This window comes from Pongo pygmaeus, chromosome 1 (genome assembly GCF_028885625.2).
Source record: "Pongo pygmaeus isolate AG05252 chromosome 1, NHGRI_mPonPyg2-v2.0_pri, whole genome shotgun sequence".
Lineage (NCBI taxonomy): Eukaryota > Metazoa > Chordata > Mammalia > Primates > Hominidae > Pongo > Pongo pygmaeus.
This window is the reverse complement of record NC_072373.2, coordinates 25371978-25385155: the sequence shown is the minus strand read 5'-3', so window position 1 is coordinate 25385155 and position 13178 is coordinate 25371978. Positions and strand designations below refer to the sequence as shown.

Below are 13178 nucleotides of genomic sequence, written 5' to 3'. Positions count from 1 at the left end.
CTTTAAGAGTCATCACCACTCCCTAATCTCAAGTACCCAGGGACACAAACACTGCAGAAGGCCGCAGGGACCTCTGCCTAGGAAAACCAGAGACCTTTGTTCATGTGTTTATCTCCTGACCTTCTCTCCACTATTATCCTATGACCCTGCCATATCTCCCTCTCTGAGAAACACCCAAGAATGATCAATAAATACTTCATAAATTAAAAAAAAAAAAAAAAAGAGTTTAATTCATGAGGTCATATCTACTGGTCTAAAATTCTAGTTTCCTTTCTCTATACATTTAACAGCATTGCTTACCTTTTTTGATATAGATGATCTTACTTTCTTGAAAGCTTCTTCAAAATGCTTATGACTAATCTTGAGTTCACCTATGGATCAAATGCACAAATATACACATCTCAGTATCATATGGTAACTGACTTAGAACTTAATTTCCTTTGAAAGACTTTGAAACTTTCAAGGGGTCCACTAAAGAGATCAGTGATGAGATGGGCGCTATTCTTTTTCAGAGTAGTATTCTAGCCAGATATATTCTGCTCATCAAATTTTAATCCGAAACCACCCAAAGACACCTGCCACTCATAAGTTGGTAACTTTTTGTAGGCCTCTTTGCATTGTTTAACTTAATGGTGATGTTTATGAAGAAGAACCAGAATTATTCAGATAATTCAAATAAATTTAACTGGGAATAGAAAGTAGGACTCCATAGTATTAATATTTAAGAGTACGCAACACACAGTGAGATCTTATGGAGCCATAATATCATAGAATATTTTATATATAAAATATCTCAGCACTGGTTTAGAAGGGAGTTTTGATCGGGTGCGGTGGCTCAAGCTTGTAATCCCAGCACTTTGGGAGGCCGAGGCGGGCGGATCACGAGATCAGGAGTTTGAGACCAGCCTGACCAATATGGTGAAACCCCATCTCTACTAAAAATACAAAAAAAATGTGTGGTGGCACATGCCTGCAATCCCAGCTACTCGGGAGGCTGAGGCAGAATTGCTTGAACCAGGAGGTGGAGGTTGCAGTGAGCCGAGATCGTGGCACTGCACTCCAGCCTGGGCGACAGAGCAAGACTCAGTCTCGAAAATAAATAAATAAGTAAATAAAAACAGAGACAGGGAGGCCAGGCGCAGTGGCTCACACCTGTAATCCCAGCACTTTGGGAGGCCAAAGCGGGCGGATCACAAAGTCAGGAGATTGAGACCATCCTGGCTAACATGGTGAAACCCCGTCTCTACTAAAAATACAAAAAAAAAAAAAGATTAGCCGGGCATGGTGGCAGGCGCTTGTAGTCCCAGCTACTTGGGAGGCTGAGGCAGGAGAATGGCGTGAACCCGAGAGGCAGAGCTTGCAGTGAGCTGAGATTGTGCCACTGCACTCTAGCCTGGGCGAGAGCGAGACTCAGTCTCAAAAAAAATAAATAAAAATAAAAATAAAAAAATAAAAATAGAGACAGGGTTTTGCTCTGTCACTCAGGCTGGAGTGCAGTGGTGCAATCATAGCTCATTGCAGCCTCGAACTCCTGGGCCTCACCCTCCCAAGTAGTTAGGACTATAGGCATGCATCACCATGCCAGTCTAATTTTTAAAATTTTTATAGAGATGGCGTCTTGGTTTGTTGCGCAGGCTGCTCTCAAACTCCTGGGCTCAAGCAATCCTCCTGCCGCAGCTTCCCAAAGTGCTGGGATTACAGATGTGAGTCACCATACCCAGCAGACAATTTTTTTCCCCCATATGCACTCAAATAGTAACATTAAAGACACTGTCAAATGTGAAGGATGGTGCAAAGCTGTTGAGATGGCCCCAAAGCATCACATAACACAATACACAGATTTTATATTTTGAAAGGAAAGTCTCAACATATGGAAAGTTATTCCAAATTTCACTTCTCTTGTGTATTTTCTAAGCTCTTCAATTTAGGCTGCATTTTAACAGGCAAGTAGATATCACCTTAGCAAAAGAATAAGTTTTTCCAGAATTGATAAGCAGCCCAGACTCATGATGAAGACAGTGAACGGATCCATTTGCCTATAGGGACAGTACTCTTTATTAGAGAGGTACTAAATAACTTTGCTATTATTATAATTGTCAGCAACAGAGGTTACCTAATATTTCAGAACAGCTTCTAACAGTCTCATTAGAAAAACGTTAGCTTTAATATCATAGATAATAGACACTAGAAAATGGTCATTTTCCAGGGCAACAGTGGTTTTAAGTATCATAATTAGAATTGAGAGATTCTGGAGAGAATTGTACCTTTTTCATTTCCACTCTTCTGTCTTGCCATTTCCTGTCTCAGGGCACAGATAGAAGCTTCTCGTACCAAAGCAGAGAGATCTGCGCCCCTACAATAAAATCATAGTTATTTACTTAGATACTGCAAAATCCCAGAAAAAAACCAGGAAAACAATTTTCATATAAGTCATATATTAAATAATCAGGAGAGAAAGTGACCAATAAAGATGAGAAATAAATTGATTATCAATCAATAGAAAAGAGCTCTTAGCTTTTATGTAAGATATTTCTAGGCCAGGTGCAGTGGCTCACGCCTATAATCCCAGCACTTTGGGAGGCCGAGGTGGGTGGATCACTTGAACAGGAGTTTGAGACTAGTCTCAGCAATATGGAGAAATGCTGCATCTACAAAACTACAAAAAAATTAGCTGGGCATGGTGGCATGCGCCTGTAGTCCCAGGCACTGGGAAGGCTTAGGTGGGAGGATCACTTGAGCCCGGGAGGTGCAGGTTGCAGTGAGCCAAGATCGCACCACTGCACTCCAGCCTGGGCGACAGAGTGAGACTCTGTTCCAATTAAAAAACAAAAACAAAAACAAAAAACTAAACTCAAGAAGAAAGGAAATTATGGAGGAAACAATACAATGCATAAAGGGCTAAAGTGCTGACTAGCATATTCATGTATTACATAATGTCTAAAGTAAGCTTATTAAAAAGTCATTTATGGGCTGGGCGCAGTGGGTCATGCCTGTAATTCCAGCACTTTGGGAGGTGGAGATGGCAGAATTGCTTGAGCCTGGGAGGCAAAGGCTATAGTGAGCCTGGGTGACAGAGTGAGACCCTGTCTCAAGAAAACCCCCCAAAAAGTCACTTATGGCTCCAAGTTCAGAAGGGAAAAATACAAACCCTGGAAAGTCTTTAATGCACCTGATTCAAGTTAAAACTGAACGAACACATCATAAGTTACTTAAAATACGACAAATACAAACAGGCCTTGACTTATTTAATTATTTCATGTAATCATATGCTGAGTCAGCACAGTTCTGAGTTCAATGAAAGACACTCACGTTGACTGGCGTTTCACTACATTACAGTTGTAACAGGATTCTTAGAGATTATTTGAGAAAGAGTTTGAATTTGGGGATAAAAACCTTACTTTTATGATTCACAAGTCTTGGAAAGAAAAGATGAAAATGAAAAATAATTTTTTTTTAAAAAAACCTCATCTCTGGACATTAAACTTATTATATAATGCTGATAATCCCCATACTATATAATTTTTTTTTTTTTTTTGAGATGGAGTCTTGCTCTATCTGTCAGCTAGGCTGGAGTGCAGTGGCGCGATCTTGGCTCACTGCAACCTCTGCGTCCCGGGTTTAAGTGATTCTCCTGCCTCAGACACATACTATATAAAAGTAAAGACCCACAGAGCTTAAATTTTTAACTGAATCTGGTGTTTTGTTGGCTAAATGTTAGGGTTATAACATTATTTAATAATCACATACCTGCTGGGGTATTCATTCCTTCCCATACTATGAAATCTAACATTGGTGGAAACACCATTAACTAATACAAACAGATAGCTACAGACTGTAGTGGTGCAGTGTCTCTCAAACTGTGATTATAGTGGCCTGAAAATCCAAAATGTACACCATTCAACTTTAGCCCTAACCCCTTCACAGACTGACAGCCTACCTGGTATATCCAAAATATTTAGCCCAGGGCAAGTTCCGCCACCAAAACCACCTCTGTTACTCACCGAAAATCTTTTCAGATTTGAGCACTTAAAGCTGTATTATTATTATATGTTTTTGTAGAGACGGGGTCTTACTATGTTGCCCAGGCTGGTCTTGAACTCCTGGCCTCAAACAATCTGCCTGCCTTGGCCTCCCAAAGGGCTAGGATTACAGATGTGAGCCACTGCTCCCGCCCTTAAAGCAGTAAACTACTCAAGTAGTAGTCCCCTAAGCATAAGGTCATTTCTTTATTTTTAATTTTATTTATTTTTATTTTTTTGAGATGGAGTCTCACTCTGTTGCCCAGGCTGGAGTGCAGTGACATGATCTCAGCTCACTGCAACCTCCACCCGCTGGGTTCAAGCAATTTTCCTGTCTCGGCCTCCCTAGTAGCTGGGATTACAGGTGTGCACTACCATGCCCGGCTAATTTTTGTAGCTTTAGTAGAGACAAGGTTTCACCATGTTGGCCAGGCTGGTCTCAAATTTCTGACCTCAAGTGATCTGCCCACCTCAGCCTCCCAAAGTGCTGGGATTACAGGTGTGAGCCACTGTGCCTGGCCACATCATTTACATAAAGACTGGTATGGATTTGATTCCTAATTAGGGGGTGAGGTACATCCTATTTAAGGGGAGGCAGGGGCATTTACATCTGCCCCTCACCACCCCTGCCTGAGACTCTGATCAGTTTCTCTTCATTGAGAATCACTGCTACATTGGAAGGACATAACAGGGAAAAAAAAGGGCTGGGCATGGTGGCTCACTGTAATCCCAGCACTTTGGGAGGCTGAGGCATGAGGGACTGCTTAAGCTCAGGAGTTCATGACAAGCCTGGGCAATATGGCGAGACCCCAAAACTACAAAATTTTTTTAAAAAAATTAGCTGGGGATGGTGGCATGCACCTGTAGTCCCAGCTATCCAGGAGGCTGAGGTCAGAGGACTGCTTGAGCCCAGGAAGTCAAGGCTACAGTGAGCCATGATCATGCCACTGTACTCCAGCCTGGGTGAAAGAGGGAAACCCTGTATGGAAAAAAAAAAAAAAGAAAAAAAAGAAACAAACAAACAAAAAGCTGGAGGGGGCATTGTCTCTGTTAGCTAAACTTGAGTTTCATTTCCTCCCTCTGTGTCCCCAAATTGGGAAAGTTAACAAACAAATTTACTTCAAAATATGAAGAAAAACTAATAACTGTAACAACCATAAACATGGAAAGATGAAGGCAGAAATGTCAGATTTCCTGATGTTACTACAGGATATGTGGAGGTGAAAAGGCGTGCGGTGAAAATGCATCCTAAGGGCTGCAAAATGTGGCACTTGTAGATTAGTCTCTTTTAAATGCTGACGCACCAGTACAATTTGTAAAGGACAGCAGTGCTGGTTAGGGTAGGTTAAGTACCAAGAGTCAACATACGAAAGGACTCCCCTGTTCCCAGGAATTCCTTCAGGGCCTCCAAATGTGCAGTCTCTTCTCAAGAAGGGAGATGCCAGACATTTTATATGCTTCATGGGATACCTCATTTAATCCTCCCAACAATCTGCTGAGGTGAGCATCATCACCCCTTATTTTATAGATGAGGAAATTGAACCCCAGAGAGTGAATTGACTTAAGATTTAAACACTTACGTATAGCAATCACAGCGAAGGTCACCAGCAATTGCTTCCAAATTTACATCTGCATCCAGTGGTGGTTTGGTACCATTCTAAGTAAGAGAGAAAAACGATTTTTCATTGGAGCTTTAAAGACCGTGCCGGGTGTGGTGGCTCATGCTTGTAATCCCAGCACTTTGGGAGGCCAAGGTGGGCAGATCACCTGAGGTCAGGAGTTCGAGACCAACCTGGGGAACATGGTGAAACCCCGTCTCTACTACAAATACAAAAATTAGCCGGGCGTTATGGTATGCACCTGTAGTCTCAGCTACTTGGGAGGCTGAGGCACGAGAATTGCTTAAGCCCTGGAGGTGGAGGTTGTAGTGAGCAGAGATCATGCCACTGAACTCCAGCCTGGGCGACAGAGTGAGACTGAGTCTCAAAATAAAGATAAAGACCATATTCATCTACATCATAGGTTCTGAATAATGGCTGTTTGACTAAATGAGTATAACTGACTTCCAGACCAGTGCTGTTAAGGTTTAGACAAATTTCAATGTTGAGAAATGAGGCTAAGAAGCAGATTCCAAACTTGAGAAAGCTAAAGGCAAACAATTTATGCTCATGAAGTTTGAGGAATTTGTGTACAGCTGCAGCAAATACTAAACACCATCAACAAGAATGAAAACCAGCACCTCGATCTTTCCAAAGGTGAAGAAACACATTTCCTTTCCAGCTTAAATATGGCAAATACTTAAGCAATGCTTAGTGTTGCTGTGAGGCTGGCTAGGATGGAAGAAATAATACTGAACCTGGCCAGGAGAGAAGGAGCAGTATCTGCTCTATAATAAAAGCACAAAGCCCTCTAAGCTCAGTATATTCTTTCTTAATCATTTATCTAACACTTAGTCTTGATTTTGGTGCCAATTCCCCTTCAGCGCATTTCAAGAGACATTAGCAATGACAAGTAGGTAACTTCGAACTCTTAGAATTTCTCATGAGACTGGATGTAGAGAAAAAAAACCAACCCAGAATTTTAACACTTAACCCAGTACCTTGCATGCATACATCATGTTTAATAATATTTTTAGTGACAAACTGCAGAGGCAAACAAAACAAGCTTTTTCCTCCCCCCAGGGTCTTGCTCCGTCGCCCAGGTAGGAGTGAGTGGAACAACCACAACAGACTTGACCTCCTGGGCACAAGAGATCCTTCTACCTCAGCCTCCCGAGGAGCTGGGACTACATACCACCATGCCTGGCTAATTTTTTTTTTTTTTTTTTTTTTTTTTTTGAGACAGTCTCGCTCTGGAGTGCAGTGGTACGATCTCGGCTCACTGCAATCTCTGTCTCCTAGGTTCAAGCGATTCTCCTGCCTCAGCCTCCTGAGTAGCTGGGACTACAGGCACATGCCACCACGCCTGGCTAATTTTTTATATTTTTAGTAGAGATGGGGTTTGGCCAGGCTGGTCTCAAACTCCTGGCCTCAGGTGATCTGCCCGCCTCGGCCTCCCAAAGTGCTGGGATTACAGGTGTGAGCTACTGTGTCTGTTTTTTTATAGAGACAGGGTCTTGCTATGTTGCCTAGGCTTGTCTCAAACTCCTGGCCTCAAGCAATTCTCCTGGCCTCAAGCAATTCTCCTGCCCCAGCCTCCCAAAATTCTGGGATTACAGACATAAGCCATCGCACCCAGTCAAAACAGTTTTTAATTATTTAAAACGTATGACAGTTAGATGGTAAGTTTATGAGTATTTGTTTATTATTCTGATTCACAACTTACATATACATTGCATATGTTCTTTCCTGTGTAGCAAATATTATATTATTAAATAACTATTTTAAGAAGAAACATGGCCAGGTGTGGTAGCTCACGCCTGTAATCCCAGCACTTTCGGAGGCCGAGGAGGGTGAATCACCTGAGGTCAGGAGTTCGAGACCAGCCTAGCCAACATGGTGAAACCCCATCTCTACTAAAACAAAAATTAGCTGGGTGTGGTGGCATGTGCCTGTAATCCCAGCTACTCGGGACACTGAGGCAGGAGAATCACTGGGACCCGGGAGGTGGAGGCTGCAGTAAGCCAAGATCGCACCACTGCACTCCAGCCTGGGTGACAGTTGGAGAGTTGGAGACTTGGTCTCAAAAAAAAAAAGAAGAAACACACACAAAAGTGAATAAACACAAGCCATTAAGCTTTTCTCTTTTCTTTTTTTTCTTTGAGACAGGGTCTGGCTCTGTCATCCAGGCTGAAGTGGAATGGCGCAATCTCAGTTTACTGCAACCTCCACCTCCTGGACTCAAGCCATCCTCCCACCTCAGCCTCTTGGGTAGCTGGGACTACAGGCACCCACCACCACACCTGGCTAATTTTTGTATTTTTTGTAGAGACGGGGTTTCATGACGTTGCCCAGATTGATCTCAAACTCCTCAGCTCAAGCGATCTGCCCGCCTTGGCCTCCTAAAGTGCTGAGATTACAGGTGTGGGCCACAAAACCTGCCCGGTAAGCTTTTCTTAGTGTAAAACGTCAGCCTGGCAAAGTGCTCCAGGCACAGGGTTCGGCGACCTGGCTGAGAGGACTGGAGCTGCCGGCCTTGCGCACTAGTTACCTGTTGCTCTGCCCACACTCACATACCAGCGTCTCACTGCCTCCCAGCAGGGCATGTTCAAGAACTGCATAAATTATACATCTGTTAGTTGCTATCACTAAATAAAATGGACATGTTATCTACCACAGGTTCAAGAAACAGTTAATTTCCCATTCAATCCATTTTGACCTGGGACACAAACTATGATCTTAGGCAAACAATCTTGTGCTTTTTTCTCTGAATAGTAAAACTAAAGGGTCAGAATGTAGGATTGCTAAGCATCTTTTCGTGCAAATAATTTTCAACTGAGTCAGGATAACGGTCAATCCTGGGGGCAGGTAGGAGTGGGTAGTGGCTGGAAGCAGAAGGGCAGCTTTTGTCGGTGTGGGAATGTTCTATTTTATTGTGGCAAAATATAAAAAAAACTGACCATTTCAACCATTTTTCAGTGTACAGGTCAGTGGCATTAAGTCCATCCACATTGTTGTATCACCCCTATCCAGCTCCGTAACTTTTTTATCTTCCCAAAGAAAACTAACTCCCCATTCCTCCTGCCCCCGCCTCCCAACCCCTGGCAGTCACCACTGTACTTCATAATTCTATGAATTAGACTTGGAGTGTTCTCTTTCTTGATGGAGACTTTGTAACAATTCATGGAGCTGGACATTTACCACTTTTTAATTTTTTTCTTTTTTTTTGTTTTTTTTGTTTTTTTTGTTTTTTTTTTTTTTTTTTTTTTCTCAATTTTTTTCTTGAATCTCTAAATCTACTTTACATTTACCACTTTTCTGTAGGTGTATCATACTTCAATAAAAAGACCTAAAAAGTGGAAATAACACTGGACAAGGAATTAGAAAACTTGAGTTCTAAAGTTCAAATTTGCAACTGAATGGCCCTTATAGAAGTTTGTTAATTTTTATTATTTATTTAATTTTTTAAATAAAGTATCTTAATAGATAAGTATCTTATCTCCAGATGAGTATATATAATTTTGTGCTATATTTGAGAGGGAAGGGGGGCATCAGTGAACATATAATAGTGATTTCTTAAAATGAAGACTAGCGTAGACTTTCTTGCTATGGTGGTGGGGCTGTCACATTAGGTAGGAGCCCTTGTTAGGTGCTTTCTATGATTTTAAGAACCTATCAACTTACCTCGACTGTCACACTGTCACATTAACTGTACGGATCTTCCCTAAGGACACTCCGCGTGCTGTTAGACAATCTAATCTCAAACTATCTAGTGTCCTGTTTTAATCAAAAGCTGAATCATAAGAAGACAATTCTTTTATACTTCTCAATATCTAAATTCTACCCTTGGGTTAAGCTGAACCTCCACAAGGTCCTGTGCATCCTCAGAGTGCATTTCTTGGACCTTCATCAAATTGTATTTAATGAACTGGCTTTGAGTAATACCCTCAGTTTATATTAAGAAAATGACAAGCCTCAGTCCCAAGAGGCTTATTGTGTTTATGTCAGAAATACTGTTAAAGACATTGCGCATCGCATCTTAATGTGCTCTTTGTGAGGACCCAGAGGAGGAATTTTTCTTTTTTCTGTCTCGCTCTGTCACCAGGCTGGAGTGTAGTGACGCAATCTCGGCTCACTGCAACCTCCGCCTCCCAGGTTCAAGCTATTCTCCTGCCTCAGCCCCGAGTAGCTGGGATTATAGGCACGCGCCACCACGCTGGGTAATTTTTTTTTTTTTTTTGAGACGGAGTCTCACTCTGTCACAGGCCCAGGCTGGAGTGCAGTGGTGCGATCTCAGCTCACTGCAACCTCCGCCTCCCCGGTCCAAGCGATTCTCCTGCCTCAGCCCCCCAAGTAGCTGGGATTACAGTTGCCCGCCACCACGCCTGGCTAATTTTTTGTATTTTTAGTAGAGATGGGGTTTCACCATGTTGTCCAGGCTGGTCTTGAACTTCTGACCTCAGGTGATCCAACCACCTTGGTCTCCCACAGTGCTAGGATTACAGGCGTTAGCCACCGCGCCCAGCCAACGCTGGGTAATTTTTGTATTTTAGTAGAGACGAGGTTTCACCATGTTGGTCAGGCTGGTCTCAAACTCCTGACCTTGTGATCCGTCCGCCTCCGCCTCCCAAAGTGCTGGGATTACAGGTGTGAGCCACAGCACCCAGCAGAGGAGGAATTTTCCTCACATTTGCATAATGGGAGCAATTGTCAGCTTTCTATTCTTAGCATACCCTTTGTTAAAGAAAAATCTTTTGTGAAAGAAAGCTCAGTATATAAAGGAACACAACAAATAAATGAGGTGGGGTATGAGCTTCAGAAAACGAATTCACTGTTACATGTTTAGATACTCTCAGAAGTTTCCTAATTCTTAGAAGATTAAACCTTTAGAAAAAGAAATAATTTCAAGTACCTTCACTTGAAAGAAAGTAATAAACTGTCCTTTTTTTTTTTGAGACAGAGTCTCGCCCTGTGGCCCAGGCTGGAGTGTGATGGCGTGATCTCGGCTCACTGCAAGCTCCGCCTGCCGGGTTCAAGAGATTCTCCTGCCTTAGCTTCCCAAGTAGCTGGGATTACAGACGCACACCACCACACCCGGCTAATTTTTTGTATGTTTAGTAGAGAGGGTTTCACCATCTTGGCCAGGTTGGTCTCAAACTCCTGACCTCGTGATCCACCCACCTCGGCCTCCCAAAGTGCTGGGATTACAAGCACAAGCCACCACGCTCAGCCAAACTCTCCTTTTTTTGAGGGCATGAGGTGTGCTCTACCTAGGATACCTCCAAAAGTTTCATTAGCAACTTTACTTTCTAATTAGCAGAAATAAGGGCTAAGGAATCTTTGGATCACTGAAATCTAACTATTCTTTAATTGAAATGTGGTAATGTTTCTGACTTATAGTAAGAACTAAAATGAATTCTATTTATTCTCAAGGGAGAGCAAAGAGAAAAATTTTAAATGGCATAATAAAGAGCTTATAAAACAAAATATGAGGATTTTGGAAAATCATTTATTGAAATGGTACTAGGATATTTAGAAGTATTTAGAAGCTTAAATCAATTTGGTTTTTCTTTATGACATTATCTCTATTACAATAATATTATATTATTTTTAAATAAAGGCCCTAATGGAAATCTCAAATAGTTTGGTAACTATAGAAAGCTAAGCTAAAGGAATTATTAGAAAAAGAAGGAAAATAGTCTCTTAAGGAAATTATAGGCCAGGCGTGGTGGCTCATGCCTGTAATTTCAGCACTTTGGGAGGCCGAGGCGGGCGGATCACCTGAGGTCAGGAGTTCGAGACCAGCCTGGCCAATATGGTGAAACACCATCTCTACTAAAAATACAAAACTTAGCCGGGTGTGGTGGCAGGTGCCTGTAATCCCAGCTACTTGGGACACTGAGGCAGGAGAATCGCTTGAACCTGGGAAGCGGAGGTTGCAGTGAGCTGAGATCAAACCACTGCACTCCAGCCTAGGGAACAAGAGTGAGACTTTGTCACAAAAAAAAGAAAAACAAAAAGAAAAACAGGTGTGGTGGCAGGCGCCTGTAATCCCAGCTACTTAGGAGGCTGAGGCAGGAGAATCACTTGAACCTGGGAGGCAGAGGTAGCAGTGAGCCAAGACCATGCCATTGCACTCTAGCTTGGACATCAAGAGCAAAATTCCATCTCAAAAAAAAAAAAAAAGTTATATTCCACAAATAATCCCACAAATATTGTATGATTCTACTTGTATGAGGTACCTAGAATAGGCAAAACATAGAGACAGAAAGTAGAATGGTGGTTGCCAGGGGCTAAGGAAGAAGGAATGGGCAGTTCGTGTTTAATGGGGACGGAGTTTCAGTTTGGGAAGATGCAAAAAGTTCTGGAGATGAGTAGTGGTGATGGTTGCACAACAATGTGAATGTGCTTAATGCCACAGAAATATACACTTAAAAGTGGCTAAAATGGTAAATTTTATGTTATGTATCTATAGTATTTTACTAAAATTTGAAAAAAGTTATGGCTCATTGACACCGATATTTTCCTATAATTCTTATTAAGCATTATATGTTATGAAATACTCAGGTTCAAAAAGTAATTCAAGATGTGCTACTACTTTTATTTTAACAAATATTTTCATTTCGTCATACAAATCTATTCTTTTTTTTTTTTGAGACGGAGTCTCACTCTGTGCCCAGGCTGGAGTGCAGTGGCGTGATCTCACTTCACTGGGTTCAAGCAATTCTCCTGCCTCAGCCTTCCGAGTAGCTGGGACTACAGGTGCATGCCACCATGCCTGGCCAATTTTGGTATTTTCAGCAGAGATGGGCTTTCACCATATTGGTCAAGCTGGTCTCAAACTCCTGACCTCAGGTGATTCACCCGCCTCGGCCTCCCAAAGTGCTGGGATTACAGGTGTGAGTTACCGTGCCCAACCAAATTTATCCTTAAATCTATTCTTAATTACATATCAGAGTTTAGAATCATTAATGCTTTTTTTTTTTTTGAGACAGAGTTTTGCTCCTATTGCCCAGGCTGGAGTGCAATGGCGCGATCTTGGCTCACTGTAACCTCTGCCTCTGGGTTCAAGCGATTCTCCTGCCTCAGCCTCCCGAGTAGTTGGAATTTACAGGTGTGTGCCACCATGCCCGGCTATTTTTGAATGAGATCACCTCATTCAGGTGATCAGCCCACCCTGGCCTTCTAAAGTGCTGGGATTACAGGTGTGAGCCACCACACCTGGCCAGTAATTTATTTATTTATTTATTTTTTATTTTAAAATCCAGCTTCTGCAGGAGGCAATTTTTATTCACATAGTCGACTGTGAAAAATTAAAGAAAGGGCCGGGTGTAGTGGGGCTCAATCTTGTAACCCTAGACCTTGGGAAGCTGAGGTGGGTACATCGCTTGAGCTCAGGAGTTCAAAACCAGCCTGGGCAACATGGTGAAACCCTGTTTCTACAAAAAAAAAATTAAAAAATTAGCTAGGCCTGGTGGCACGTTCCTGTAGTTCCAGCTACTCAGGGAGCAGAGGCGGGAGGATCACTTGAGTCTGGGAGGTTGAGGCTGCAGCGAACCAA

At 42.4% G+C, this 13178-nt stretch overlaps 1 protein-coding gene across 3 annotated transcripts in view; it reads right to left on the bottom strand.

Annotated features, from left to right (window-relative positions):
- Positions 1 to 13178, bottom strand: part of NVL (nuclear VCP like) — a 549783-nt gene that overhangs the window by 5950 nt on the left and 530655 nt on the right. For all 3 annotated transcript variants that reach the window (XM_063672577.1, XM_054492573.2, XM_054492567.2), the window contains 3 exons: positions 5600 to 5676; positions 2265 to 2353; positions 301 to 371 (listed from right to left, as the gene is read on the bottom strand). In XM_063672577.1, the coding sequence (XP_063528647.1) occupies positions 301 to 371; positions 2265 to 2353; positions 5600 to 5676 (237 nt within the window). The remainder of the gene's footprint in view (positions 1 to 300; positions 372 to 2264; positions 2354 to 5599; positions 5677 to 13178) is intronic.